Here is a 15,119-nt window from a genome sequence, read left to right as displayed (position 1 = left end):
TCTAGCGACACAGAAGGACTCTCTTCTGGGAACCCACCCTGGTCTCTCCTAGATTGATGTACTGTAATTTCTCCCCATCCCCACTTACTTTCTTCCTCTCTGCCTGGCCTGTCCTCTTCCTGCTCTCTCTCTGGAAGAACTCCTACTCCTCCTTCCAGTTTCCACTGAAGCACTGCCTCCTCTGTGAAGCCTCCCTGGATTTCCCTCAGACAGACTCAGACACCCTTTCCTAGACTCCCACTGGACAACTTGTTCCAGCCTTTGTTGTAGCAATTACCTCATTGCATCCTAATTGTTCATTTGCATATATGTCCCTCTCCAGATCATGAGTAGGGCAGAGCAGTATCTAATTTGACTTCCTTCTTCCAGAGCAGCATTGGCAGTATATACAATAACTGCATTGAATGAATAAATTGATCTGCCTGGCCCGTATCCACGCAGCTTTTCCCTCCCCACTTCTTTTTGCTCCACCTCCCAAATCCTCTGGCTTGGGGGTCTTCTCTGGGGATGTCACCTGGGGGCTGCCTCAGTCTTTCTTCCCAGCTGGTTGGTATCTTTCTTTAGTCATTTTATGTTCCAGATATTCCATGACAGCAATGAAGGCAGAGAAAGTCTCTATTTATTAACTGCAGCTGTTCAGATTACCCTGCTTGTTCCCCTTGAAGTTCCTACCACAAGGTAAAAATCATCTCCTTGATTCTTTCCTTTCTTCCTCCCTGTTCTTCTTTTGTCCCTGCCTCTAAACCCTTCTCAGGAGCTGTGGCTATTCCCCACCAGGTCAAGTTGGTCTTTCCCAGAGGCCCTCTTGCTATGCCTGTTCAGCTCTGTGATGGGACAGGGGGCAGAGATTACAATCTCTTCCCTCTCCTGGGGCAGTTTCCTCTAGAGAGGACTGTGTCCTATGGTAAAGTCAGGGCAATTAAGCAGCCATATGGGATAAACCCTGTGCCTAGAAATGTCTGGAGCAGGTTTAGGAATCCCTTCATGGTATAGCAAATTCCTGTATATATAATTCAAAGTAAAATTACCTTACCCAAGGTCAAGTAATAAACTTCTTTTATTATTGAATGATAAATTCTTTAAAATCACTTCTACCTTGAAACATCCTTTGCTGACTCATCAGTACCCTTCTACCACCCCCCACTCCCCATGAAGTTGATTATCACATTTGGTCATGTAACTAGGGACGATATCTATTACAATGTCTATTAGTGATAGAAGTTTCGATTCTCTCCATCTATACCATATGTTGGGATGTTTACATTTTTGTCTTTTCTCCTTCACTTATCACAGCTGTAAAAAAGTAGATATTACTGTCCTATTTTATGTGAAGAAACTCAGGGTCAGAAAAATTAAGCAAATTGCCCTGTTACTAGTCTTAGAATGTTTGTTCCAGTCTTTCTGATGCCAAAGTCCTTGAAATTTCCACAAAACCACATTTCATCTCTTTTTAGCAAATGACAGTCTGTTTCCCCTGTCCATAAGTGATGCCTCCTTTATCACCTCCCACTGTTGACTCGTGTGTACATGCACACACACACAAACACACACACGTGCACACATGAACACCCCGCCCCCCACCAGATTTCAACTTCTTTGGGGACAGTGTCTTATTCTCCCTTGTTTCCCTCCCATCTAAGTGTCCTACAATTTATAAGTTTACCAAATATTTGCCCAGGAGATATGCATATTTCCCTTAGTCATGAAATCAAAATTTAGATGGACCATAGAAATAATTGTCCTGTTTAGACAAGAAGCAAAAAAAAAAGGATATACTATGGGTATTTAAAAAAAACACAAAAAACAAAAAACACAAATTTTACAGGTCTTCGGTTTCCCCAAGGTAAAAGAAATTAGGACAATTTCTCCAAACACCATGCCTCCTGCTCAAAGCTTAAAGCCAGATGGTAATATCATGGCTACTCCCATCATCTCCCACTGCAGGATTATCTTTTTCTGAAGCACCATATTTATTCTCCTTACCCATGGGAGATTATCTCCCTGCGTACTTTATAATTTTAGATTGTGAGCTCATGTCCTTTGGGCTTTATCTGGGGAAATCTGTGCAGCTTGGGCTGAGAGTGTGTTTCCACAGAGAGCTTTTATGTTGGCTTCTGGCAGATGTCACAGGGCTAGTACCAGCCTGAGACTTTTTAAAATATTAACTTCCCAGGTTAGTATAAATTTTAACTCAAGCCCAGGCATGTTGGCCCATGCCTGTAATCCCAGCACTTTGGAAGGCTGAGGTGGGTGGATCACCTGAGGTCGGGAGTTCGAGACCACCCTGACCAACATGGAGAAACCCCGTCTCTACTAAAAATACAAAATTAGTTGGGTGTGGTGGCACATGACCATAATCCCAGCTACTGGGGAGGCTGAGGCAGGAGAATCGCCTGAACCCAGGAGGCGGAGGTTGCCGTGAGCTGAGATCGTGCCATTGCACTCCAGCCTGGACAACGAGAGCAAAACTCCGTCTCAAAAAAAAAAAAAAAAAAAAAAAATTTTAACTAAAAACCCACTTACTTATAAAGTGTTCAGGGAGACGTTTTCCTCCCACCCACTATGTAGGCCAAAAGAGATAAGCTTTCATGCCTTCCCCTAGAACCAGTGGGCAGATTTTTTTTTTTTTTTTCCTAGCTATCCTTTCATTGAGGAAATAGCATTTTGAGTCCCTACAGAAACTCGGTTTTAATTTTCTGCCTCTCTTGAGACCAAGGCCTTTTTTTCTGTTCCTAGTGTCAGTTAATTGATAGACCTTTGACTACTATGACTTCTAAGGCCCTCTCCCCCACCCCTTTTGGAAGCTTTGTTCACAGCACATGCTTAGAGTTATAGGTTTCCCTGGCTTGGCTTTGGGAATATTTCCTTCTTTTGAGCTCAGCTATAGAGTTAAAGAAAAATAACATGTGTTGGGCATGTGCAGTCCCTTTCAGATGTCAGCTTAGAAAATACCTACATCCCAAAGCAGGACTCTGGCTACTCTTTCTGAGTGGCTTTGCTTCCAAGTCAATGAGTTCTAAACTGGCTCGAATTCTTACCCAAGATCGTAAGAGTAAAGTTAAACCCTGAACTATGACACAGACCACTCAAGACAGAACCAAGAGAATTCCTAGGTACATTTATGCCAGGTGAACCAAATGGGAGACGTCCAGTGGTTGAATCAGAGGTGTGGTGCTTAACTTTCCCTGTGGTTGAAAGGCATTCTTAACACATTCATCCTTTCCAAGGAAGCTTTGGCTTAGAGCATTTTGGATCCCTTAATCTCTGACTCAAACTAAGAATCAAGGATTAAAATTCATTCCTTGGTGACCTCACACTGAAGACACCAAGTGTTATGAGGAGTCATCTTAGCATGTTTGAAACTTAATGTTGCATGCATGCTTTTGCAATAAACTTGACTTTTTTGTGAGAATGTCAGGCTAAGTTTAGGGCCAGTAAAATATATTTATGTATGAATCATCATAGAAGAAAATGGGTGCATGTTCTTGAAGCTATGTATGTATGAAATAGCCTCTTTGAATAAAAAAGTTTAAACAGATGGTTGCTATATTTTATCTAGGCATTTCAATGTATTTTATAGAGGCAGAATTTCCTTCATGGCACTTGTCACAAGATATTTTCTCCCCTGCCCCTCAGCAATATGTAAGGACAGAGATGTTGTTCTAATTCACCACTGTATCCCAGCAGCTAGGTCAATTTCTAATATATAGTCACATTCAATAAATGTTGAATGAATAAATGAATCAGAAGTAGAAGGAGTTGACTGCTGCAAAGTTTGGTCCTATAAAGATGTGAGGTTTATATACTGACTACACTTCCTTTAAATCCATCTATACAAGCCTCAGTATCACTGAAGATGCCTCTGGCCTTTGTTTATCTCTGCACCGAAGATATTTCTCTTCAGCCTTCAAGTATGAAGACAAATTGAAATGCCATTTGATATGGTTTGCCTGTGTCCTCACCCAAATCTCATATTGAATTGTAGCTCCCACAATTCCCACATGTTGTGAGAGGGATCTGGTGGGAGGGAATTGAATCATGGTGTTGGGTCTTTCTCACGCTGTTCTCCTGATAGTGAATAAGTCTCATGAGATCTGACAGTTTTATAAGGGGTTTCCCTTTCACTTGGCTCTTATTCTCTCTTTGCCTGCCACCATCCATGTAAGATGTGACTTTGCTCCTCCTTGCCTTCCACCATGATTGTGAGGCCTCCCCAGCCATGTGGAACTGTGAGTCCATTAAATCTCTTTTTCTTTGTAAATTACCCAGTCTCAGGAAAGTCTTTATCAGCAGCATGAAAACAGACGAATACACTATCTTATCCAAAAATCCTTCTCCCATCCCACTATGGTAGTGCAATAGTGTATCAATGTTACTATTTTTGTGATTATTAGGAACTAACTGTGCATTGAGCAGTCACCGAACACACACACATACACTTACACTGAACCCCTCTGCTTTTTCAGCAGATGGTTTACACTGTTCTCTGACTGATGACTGGGAGTCGGGGAAGATGAATGCAGAATCTGTAATCACCTCCTCTTCCAGCCACATCGTATCTCAGCCTCCTGGAGGAAACACCCACAGTTTGTCTCCTCAGTCCCAGTTGACAGCTTCTGAACGTTTCCAGGAGAATAGTTCGGATCATTCAGGTGAGTTCAGGAGTTTTAAATCCACACCCAAAGAATTCTTTCTTTCAGAGCCTGAGAATGACTTGGAGATGACTAATGTGCACTTAGGAGCTGGTACCAACCTGTGTGAGGAAGGGAGGACATAGGGCCTCTGCCAGAGCCCAGGTTACCCTTTTCAGAGGCAATGACTGCCTTTGGGTGTCATGTTAGAGGCACCAAAAGCACTGGATCTGCAGTGTTTTATTTAAAAAAAAATTCCAAGAATATTTTGTAAAATGTTAGGCCTCAGTAAAGCAAAGTGGAAGATACACAGATGTTTGCTATTTTAATTCTTAGCTGTGTATTGGACATACTACATAAGAAGAAAAAAGAGGCTGGGCCCGGTGACTCACACCTGTAATCTCAGTATTTTGGGAGGCCGAGGCAGGTGGATCACCTGAGATCAGGAGTTCGAGACCAGCCTGGCCAACATGATGAAATCTCATCTCTATTAAAATATAAAAATTAGCCGGGTGTGGTGGTGTATGCCTGTAATCCCAGCTACTCTGGAGGGTGAGACAGGGAGAGTCACTTGAACCTGGGAGGTGGAGGTTGCAGTGAGTCAAGATCACTTGAGATCACACCACTGCATTCCAGCCTGGGTGACGGAGTGAGACTCCATCAAAAAAAAAAAGAAGAAGAAGAGGAAGAGGAAGAGGAGGAGGAGGAAGAGGAGGAAGAGGAGGAAGAGGAAGAAAGAACAAAAAGAACATCCCTTAGTATTTTCTTGCGGGAGTAAAGCTGTAATAAATTCAACAAGCATGCCCTTTAATTTCTGGTTTGTTAATGTCAGATTAAGCATGTTTGGACATAGTGCTGCACCAAGGTGAAAGAGCTCACTCTGTCATTGGCTTGCTGAGATTAAAAGCCCAGCTCCCTACTCGTTAGCTATAACTCAGAAGAAGTTTACCAAACCCTCTCAAACTTAACTTTTTTTTTTTTTTGAGACAAGTCTCACTCTGTTGCCCAGGCTGGAGTGCAGTGGTGCGATCTCCACTCACTGCAAGCTCCGCCTCCCAGGTTCACACCATTCTCCTGCCTCCCAAGTAGCTGGGACTACAGGTGCCCACCACCACGCCTGGCTAGTTTATTGTATTTTTAGTAGAGACGGGGTTTCACTGTGTTAACCAGAATGGTCTCGATTTCCTGACCTCATGATCTGCCTGCCTCTGCCTCCCAAAGTCCTGGGATTATAGGCATGAGCCACAAACTTAACATTTTTATATCTACATGGAGATGATCATAATTCATACCTTCTTGTGACTAAAATAACTCTTGTAAAGTACTTAGCATACTGTGTCATGTCTACTGAATACTCAGTAAATGTGAAGTTATTGTTACATAAAATTGAAGTTAAATCGGAAAAATATTTTCTCTTTATTTGCTTCCACAAAATCATAAATATTCACTTCACTGGCCATCACTCTTCTGGTTCTGAAGATCAGTATGCTTTGTACATTTTGTTCCCAGTGCAGCTACTAGATAAATGTTCAAGGGTTTTTTGGTTTTGTTTTTTGTTTTTTTTTTTCTAGTTCCCTTTCCAGGTTTGGAATGACAGGTTATCAACACCTAAGAAGGCTCGATAGCCACCTCCTCCAGGGAGCTCACCATACTTGGTGCTCCCCTAGCTCCCAGGACTTCTCTTTCTCATGCCCATTATTTGCACTGTTACTGCATGTTTGCCTCTGTGAGATCCTTAAAGATGAGCACTAGGTCATAGTCATCTGTGAATTCCAAAATGCCCACATAGGCATGGAGTCTCACTCTGTCACCCAGGCTGGAATGCAGTGGTGTGTCCTCGACTCATAATGCTTCTTTACTGGTGGACCAAGTAGTAAGTGTGCTACCTCCATTTTACATATAAGAATATTCAGGTTCAGACAGATAAAGTTAACCTTTGTACCCTTTGCCAAGGGTTTTGTAAGAACAAATATAAGCTCTTTGCTGTGTCTGGAATCTCTCTCCCACCTGCTATACCTGGGTGGCCCTCTATTCTTCCTCAAGTCTCCAATTAAATGAGACCACCTCTATGCACCTTCTCTGCCTGCTTCTGCCTGGTGGAGGTAGCACTTTACTTCCCCTTGATTCCCTAGCACTCTATATATCTCTATAGAAACTGTTTATTTTCCTCTTTCTCACTAGGCTATGAAGTCCTGGGTGGACAAGATCTCTATCTTCCATTAAGCCCTTCACATGTAGGTTTTGCATGTATGTTCTCTTTCAGGTGCTAAAGATATAGGCAGGTACATCATCTGTATCAGTCTAAGATTTTTGAGTTCTAGTGGATGGAAACCCAACTCAAAGTAATTTATTGGCTCATCTTAATGAAAATCCCAGGCTTACAGTGCAGGATCCTGTCATTCTCTGTTTTTTGTTTTCTCTTCTCTTCTATGTCTGTGTTACTCTTTGAAAGGTTGTACCTGGGTGCAAAGGTTGTAGCCTGGGTGACATAGTGAGACTTCGTCTCTCCAAAAAATACAGAAATTAGCCAGTCATGGTGGCTCATGCCTGTAGTCCCAGCTACTCAGGATGTTGAGGTGATAGGATCGTATGAGCCCAGGAGTTGGAGACCAGCCTGGGCAACATGGTGAGACCCCATTTCTACAAAAAATTATCTGGGCATAGGGGTGCATGCCTGAAGTCCCAGCTACCTGGGAGGCTGAGGTGGGAGAAACACCTGAGCCTAAGAGGTCAAGGCTGCAGTGAGCCAAGATCATGCACTGTACTGCAGCCTGGGCAATAGAGTGAGACCCTGTCAAAAAAAAAAGAAAAGAAAACAAAACAAAACAAAAAAGACCCTCTGTCCATGGTGGATCCTGGTGGCTCTGTGCCTATACCTTTCTAGTTTCCAGTTCAGCAGAAAGAGATTACATCTGTCTGGACTAATGACAAGAGGCCAATAATTGAATTTCATTGGTTCTGGAAGGGCCTGTTTCACATGAACAAAACTTTGTTGATAAGTATGTGAAACTCCAAAAAGCTTGAAAAGAATCAAATGCTAGGAGGAAAGAGAAAAAACCAGTCACTTCACTGAATCGTGTACCAACAGAGGGGGAAAGGTGATTCCTCAAGGAAAATATGGGCACTGTCCCCAGGGAACAGGAAATCGATGCTGACTGTTGTCTCAGTGAGCTTGCAGTCTAGTGGGGGAATATTGAGAAATATTTCAGAATTTTTAATTCAATGCGAAAGAGAGTTAGCGAAGATATGAACAAGGTATAATGGGAGCACAGAGAGGGAGCAGCTAAGGGCTAAGGAAGAGCTAGTAGAATCAAGGTAGGCTTCCTGAAGGAGGTTACACCTGAGCTGAGCTGAAAAAGGTATTCAGTAAATGGCCACTTAAGGAAGGAATTCATGAATAATTCGTCCCAAATCACACAACTCATATCTTTGTAGATCTCAAATTTAAACCCATTCATCCTTCAGTATCCAAGTCTGGTGAACTTTGCAGTTTTTCAAGCTGGATTTGTTTCTGAGGAAATGTTTTCCAAATTCCACATGAAATCAGGGTAGGCTAAGAATAGAAACACACTTTAGAAGGATGGTTGAGTATTCAATTGAACCCACAATAACTGAATTCACAATATACATGAACGACTGTACATTTGCAGTGACATAATTTACTACTGTGATATTTTGAATTGCCAATCTTCAGCATTCCACCCGCATTATGGGCTAAGTAGGTTTTGTTAGCTGACTCAATCCTCATTCATGGCATAAATAGCAAAAATAAATGCATTCATAACATAAAGTCATTCCAAGTTTTAAACAACTGTTGCAAAATCGAGCTTTTGAAGCATTTGGCAAAAATTAAGTTGAGGTCTGTTTATATTCTCCTTTAGGTCTTTTATGTGGTAATCCTTAAACCAGCTTTAATTTCTTTAAGGTGATTACAATAATACTGAGGTTCACTCTTATTCTTATAATTGTTGGATGACTTGTAGTTTCTACTGTGGCTTGGCAGTACTGAAATATTGTACTGATTGCAAAGAGTTTTGCAAAGACAAATATTTCATAATATATGTTCTCATTTTTGGTCTTTAGAGACTTCCGGTATGTGAAGTCGCAATTGTCTTTCCCTGCCTGCTTCAGACAAAATGTTATGCTCTGTCTAGATGTGGTTTTTAAATCTTGGCTGTGACACCTCATAGCTGTGTGACCTTGGACGAGTTCATCATTTCTCTTAGTCTTATTCTTCTCTTTGCAGAACTAAGATAATGGCATGCACCTCACAGGGTTGTTGTGCTGTTTAAGTGAACTAACGTATAAAAGCTCTTTGTGAATTATAAGACACTTTACAGATTTTAGACATTATTATTATCACAGTCACAGAGTTAGATTTCTTACATTATCGTAAACTCTACAAAGCCTTTCCCCAACGTTAGATCAAAAGGCAGCCCTAAACTGTGTAAATAGCATAGTCTTTTATTTTATAGTGATTGAAGAAAGTAATTAGTTGCTGAAATTTTCTAATGACAGCCCTGTATAACAGTAGGTAATTTTATCTTGTTATTTATGACGCGTTGCTTGAACTGACATACATTCCAAAACTTTTTTTTTTTTTTTTTTTTTTGGTGGGTAGAAGGGAAGTTTGAGATGATTTTTTGTTCCAAGATGATTGAATCAGCAATGATTTCTAATTTATTTATTTTTTTCTTCCTATTAGAAACCAGTTTGTTGCAAGAGGTCTTCTTTCAGACCATCCTGCTTGCTGTGTGCTTAATCATTTCTGCATGTGCAAGGTAATTCAGATTTTATTTTCATGCAGTGGTATTTCATAATTAGTGAAGCTATAACTGATTGATGATTTCCTTGCCCTATTCCACAAAACATTTTAGGTAGCTTTGTTGTTAAGATTTGTTCATTTGTCTGTCCATGATAAGTTTCCCTTTATCTCTCATTGCCCACCTCCGTCCTCTCACAAAGCATGCAAAACCTAGAAAGTAGGCAAGGCACAGTGGCTCATGCCTGTAATCCCAGGACTTTGGGAGGCCAAGGTGGGAGGATCACCTGAGGTCAGCTGTTTGAGACCAGCCTGACTAACATGGTGCAAATTAAAAATATGAAACTAACTGGGCCTGGTGGGGGGGCACCTGTAATCCCAGCTACTCGGGAGGCTGAGGCAGGAGACTTGGTTGAACCCGGGAGGCAGAGGTTGCAGTGAGCCGAGATCCCACCATTGCGCTCTGGCCTTGGCAACAAGAGCAAAACTCTGCCTAAATAAATAAATGAATAAATAAAAACCTAGAAAGCATACAAAACCTAGTGTACCTTGCTTAAAATTGTATTTTACCATGTATTGCTTTTTGTTAAAAAAAAAAGTGGCTCCTGGAGTTCAAAGGCACTTGAAGTTCCCGCTATGGGACTTAGGGTCCCTGCAGAGACTCCACCCTTCCCATTGTATTTGCATATCCCCACATAAATTGTCTCTTTATGTCTCAAGGTATGTTTGTTCTCTACTTTCTGGCCTGTACGTTCTTCCTCTGCCTTCTTTTTCTTTCCCCATCCAAGTCTCCAGGGTAGTGATCGAGTTCCTTGGCCCACTCCTGCCTCAGGGCCTTTGTACTTGCTGTTCACTCTGCCTCTTACAACCCTCCAGATAGCCTCGTTACATGTGAACTTACTTCTTTACAAAATCTGTTCAAATGTCACATCATCAGAGATATCTTCCCTGAAAATCCTGTATAAATAGCATGCCACTCTTTGTCACATGCACCTTGCTTTACTTTTCTTTCAAGCACTTATTACCCCCTGACTGTGACATGATTATCTGTTGAAGTTTCAATGGGATCTGCCTCTCCCTAGAAGAATATGAGCTGCCTGAGAGCAGATACATTGTGTGTCTCCCTCATTTCAGCATCCTCAGTGCCAGGAGTTCTTCAATATTTGTTGAATCAATGAAACAAAGGTGAATACAACAGTCCAGGGGTCTTTATGGTTCTTGAACTCTGGCCAGCAAGGGCTGCCTGCTCTCGAGTCCCACATTTTGAGGGTCAAATACAGCAGCATCACTTGGAGGAGCCGCTTTTCAAAATACAAAGTCCTGGATCCCATCCCTTGAGATTCTAATTTAGATTTACTGAGAATTGGTATTTTAAAATAAGCTTCCCAGATAATTATGAGGTTTGCAAAATATTTTTAGATCACAATGGGACCAAAAGAACAAAAGTGGAGTGTGGGGGGTGCTCCTGTGGTTAAAAATAAATTTGCAAAATTCTGCGTTCTGTATCCCAAGTTGGAGAACCATGATGTGCATTAGTATAATAATCAGTGAAATAATGTGGTGAGGGAACACGTCTGGCTTTATTTCACTTAGTGTTTTCCAAACCTCCAAGTTGATCTCAGAGCCCTTTCTTTCCTTTCACAGGACTGTGAATTAAATGTTCGTTAGCTTAATGTTTGTGGATACTCCTGCCTTAAGAGGTGGAGCTTAACTCTTAATCTTTTGAGGGAGGGCTGCATTTAGACACGTCTTCCAGGAAGTAGAGTAAGGAAGTGGGTAAGGAAGGTAACTCTTCAGTGGAGAAACTGGACAAACACTGCTGCAAGTGAACAAGTCAGCATCAACAGGGATAAGTTATACTGATTGCATGTCCCCTTGATAGATGTGGTGAGAATGGCGCTTTACCTCTGTGGTCTTCCAAATCCCAGTCTACCAAAAGAAAAATAGCAGAATAAATAAATTAATTAATTAAAATAAAATAAATTAAGGGACATTCAACACATTATCTGAGCAGGACTTTCCAAAACTCTTGTTGTCCTAATGTACCAGTATTGGTACATTACCATGTTCCTTCATTGCGACAAACATACCACAGTAATAATAATAGAGAAAGCTGACTGGGGACCACATGAGAACCCTCTGTCCTAATTTTCTGATTTCTCTGCATATCTAAAATTATTCTAATAATGTTTATTTGAATTAAAAATTGACTAAAAATGTATAGATGTGGGCAAGAGCGTGGAGGTGTCTCTTTTTTTTTTTTTTTTTTTGACTCGGAGTCTCACTCTGTCACCCAAGCTGCAGTGCAGTGGCCGGATCTCAGCTCACTGCAAGCTCCACTTCCCGGGTTTATGCCATTCTCCTGCCTCAGCCTCCCGAGTAACTGGGACTAGAGGCGCCCGCCACCACGCCCGGCTAACTTTTTGTATTTTTAGTAGAGACAGGGTTTCACTGTGTTAGCCAGGATGGTCTTGATCTCCTGACCTTGTGATCTGCCTGCCTCGGCCTCCCAAAGTGCTGGGATTATAGGCGTGAGCCACCGCGCCCGGCCGGATATTTCTCATAGATATGTAAGTGACACATGACAGACAGGAAAGTCAACATGTTTGCACATACAGGTTGAGTATGCCTCATACAAAATGCTTGGGACCAGAAGAGTTTTGGATTTTGGACTTTTTTTTTTTTTTTTTTTTTTTTACATTTGGGAATATTTGCATATACATGATGAGATACCTTGAGGATGAGACTCAAATCTAAACAGAATTCACTTATGTTTCATATACACACAGCCTAAAGGTAACTTTACACAATATTTTAAGTAATTTTGTGCACCTGTGGCATGAAGTCAGGTGTGGAAGTTTCCACTTGTGGCATCATGTAGGCACTCAAAAAGTTTCAAACTTGGGGCATTTCAGAGTTTGAATTTTTTAATTAGAGATGCTCAACCTGTGTATATAAAATTCAAGAAAAGGCAAGACAAATCAATTATTATAGATGTAAGAATAGTGATGAATTCCAAGGGTATGTACTGAAAGGGACAACCAAGGAACCTTATAGGGTGCAGGAAATATTCTGTATCTTGATCTGTGTAACAATTACAGGTGTTTATATTAAAAAATCAAAATCAAGTTGTATACTTTATAGGCTTTGCTGTATGTATGTTAGAGCTCATTTTAGAATAACGGTTTTAAAATGCATATAAAGGGATTTCCAAAAGGATATTCACCAGATTTTATTAATAACTTTTCCTGTATGGTGGGATTTTTCCGATGATATTTTCTTTTCTTTTTTGTATTTATTTGTAATCTCTTTCAAATGATTCACATTTTGAAAATAAAAACCACAAAAATATTATTCTTTTTTAAAATAAATCTACCCAGTGACATCATCACCCATCCTATTGGCAAAAATTCAAATGCTTGGTCACATATTTTGGCGAAGTTGTGAAGTAGCAGACGTGCTCCATCATTGCTGTGAATTTTTAAACAATTTATTCTTAAAATCCCCAGGTAGGGGGGCCGGGTGCCGTGGCTCACACCTGTAATCCCAGCACTTTCGGAGACTGACGTGGGTGGATCACAAGGTCAGGAGATAGAGACCATCCTGGCCAATACGGTGAAACTCCGTCTCTACTAAAAATACAAAATATTAGCCGGGCGTGGTGGTGGGCGCCTGTAATCCCAGCTACTCCGGAGGCTGAGGCAGGAGAATGGTGTGAACCCAGCAGGTGGAGCTTGCAGTGAGCCAAGATCACGCCACTGCACTCCAGCCTGAGCGACAGAGCAAGACTCCATCTTGAAAAAAAAAAAAAAAAAAAAAATCCCCAATCCTCAGGTAGGGAGATTCAATAATGTCGACCAAGTTTAAAGTTACATGTCTCCTTTGACCTGGCCATACCTTTTCAAATAATTTATTGTGTGAAATGACATACGTAAAATACTATTCATTGCATTTTTAAGCAGTTTTTAAAAATTATTTTTAAGTGCACTTTCAGTGGTTTTAGTATATTTACAAAATTGTAACACCATCACCACTATAATTCTATAACAATTTCATCACTGAAGAAAGAAACCCTGTACCCATTAGCAGTTACTCTCCATTCCTTCCTCTCCCACTTCCTGGAAACCACTAAAGTACTTTCTGTCTCTATGAATTTGTCTATTCTGGACATTTCCTATAGAGTTATACAATATGTGGACTTCTGTGTCTGGTTTGACTCACTTAGCGTAATGTTTTCAGAGTTCATCCATGTCATAGCATGTATCATACTTCATTCTTTTTTATGGAAGAATAACATTCCATTGCATAGATATACCACATTTTGTTTATCCATTCCATCAGTTGATGGGCATTTGAGTTTTTCCCACTGTTTGGCCATTATGAATAATCTTGCTATGAACACTGGTGTACAAGTTTTGTATGGACATACATTTTCATTTTTCTTGGTTAAATATCTGGGAATTGAGTTTCTGGGCATATAGTAACTCTATGTTTAGTATTTTTAGAAACTGCTGAAACGTTTTCCAATAGGACTTCACCATCTTGCACTCCCACCCCCACCATCAGTGTATGAGGAATCCAAATTTTCCTCATCCTGAACGGTTGCTATTGTCTGTCTTTTTGACTAGAGCCATCCTGGTGGATGTGGTGTGATACCTCACTGTGGTTTTGATTTGCATTTGCCTGATGGATAATGATGTTGACCATCTTTCCATGCACTTATTTGATGTTTGTGTATCTGTTATACAGAAATGTCTGTTCAAGTACTCTGACACTTTTTAAACCAGGCTGTTTGCTTTTTATTGTTAAGTTAAAATAATTCTTTATATTTTCTGCATATTAACCCCTTCTCAGATATGTGATTTGCAAATATTTTTACTGTTCTGTGGATTGCCTTTTCACTCTATCGAATGTATTCTTTGATGTGCAGAAGTTTTAAATTTTGATGTAGCCCAATTTCTCAATTTTTTTTTTTCTTTTTTGTGGCCTCCGCTTTTGGTGTCACAGTCAATAAATCATTGCCAGATCCACTGTCATGAAGTTTCCCACCTATCTTGTGTTGTGTTTAATAGTTTTAGCTCTTACATTTAGATTTTTAATTCATTTTGAGTTAATCTTTGTATATGGCATAAAGTAATGCTTCAACTTCATTCTTTTGCATGCAGTGTAGTAAGTTTTGAAGTGGAAAAGCATGAGTCTTCCAACTTTGTTTTCCTTCCTCAAGATTGTTTTAGCTATTTTGGGTCCCTTGCACATCATTTTGGTAATAGCAGAAAATAGAAACAACCCAAATGTCCATAAATAGAGGACTGAATAAATAAATTATATTTGTCCACACCACAGAACAATGTGCAGTTGTGAAGTGCAATAGAGATAGATGTAGTAATAAAGTTAGAGAATGGGGTGGGAAAGACAGAGAGACAGAAAGAGACAGGATAATTCGTATCTTTCAAGATATAAATTATTCATAACTGGAAAGTCCAAGCATTGAATACAGCTGTCCCTTAATACATAAGAGGGTTTGATTCTAGAGCTTCCCTCAGATACCAAAATCCTTGAATACTGAAGCCCCTTATATAAGATGATGTAGTATTTGCAAATACCCTATGTATATCCTCCCATATAATTTAAATCATCTCTAGATTACTTATGTAGATGGGTTATATTACTTATGAACTTTATTTCAGGATAAGAAGAGGCATTACTGTTATTAAATGAAATGTTTG

At 40.3% G+C, this 15,119-nt stretch overlaps 1 protein-coding gene across 17 annotated transcripts in view; it reads left to right on the top strand.

The window, feature by feature from the left end:
• TMEM71 (transmembrane protein 71) overlaps positions 1-15,119 on the top strand; it is a 53,077-nt gene that overhangs the window by 27,603 nt on the left and 10,355 nt on the right. For 9 of the 17 annotated variants that reach the window (XM_015146005.3, XM_015146008.3, XM_077944047.1 and 6 more), the window contains 2 exons: positions 4,467-4,652; positions 9,337-9,412. In XM_015146005.3, coding sequence (XP_015001491.3) covers positions 4,467-4,652; positions 9,337-9,412 — 262 coding nt within the window. The remainder of the gene's footprint in view (positions 1-4,466; positions 4,653-9,336; positions 9,413-15,119) is intronic. The other 8 variants (XM_015146007.3, XM_077944048.1, XM_028852915.2 and 5 more) reach the window with 2 other exon arrangements.

The sequence above is a fragment of the Macaca mulatta genome, chromosome 8, assembly GCF_049350105.2.
Source record: "Macaca mulatta isolate MMU2019108-1 chromosome 8, T2T-MMU8v2.0, whole genome shotgun sequence".
In the NCBI taxonomy this organism is placed as follows: Eukaryota; Metazoa; Chordata; class Mammalia; order Primates; family Cercopithecidae; genus Macaca; species Macaca mulatta.
The sequence above is the reverse complement of the archived record's forward strand: the minus strand, read 5'-3'. Positions and strand labels throughout refer to the sequence as shown.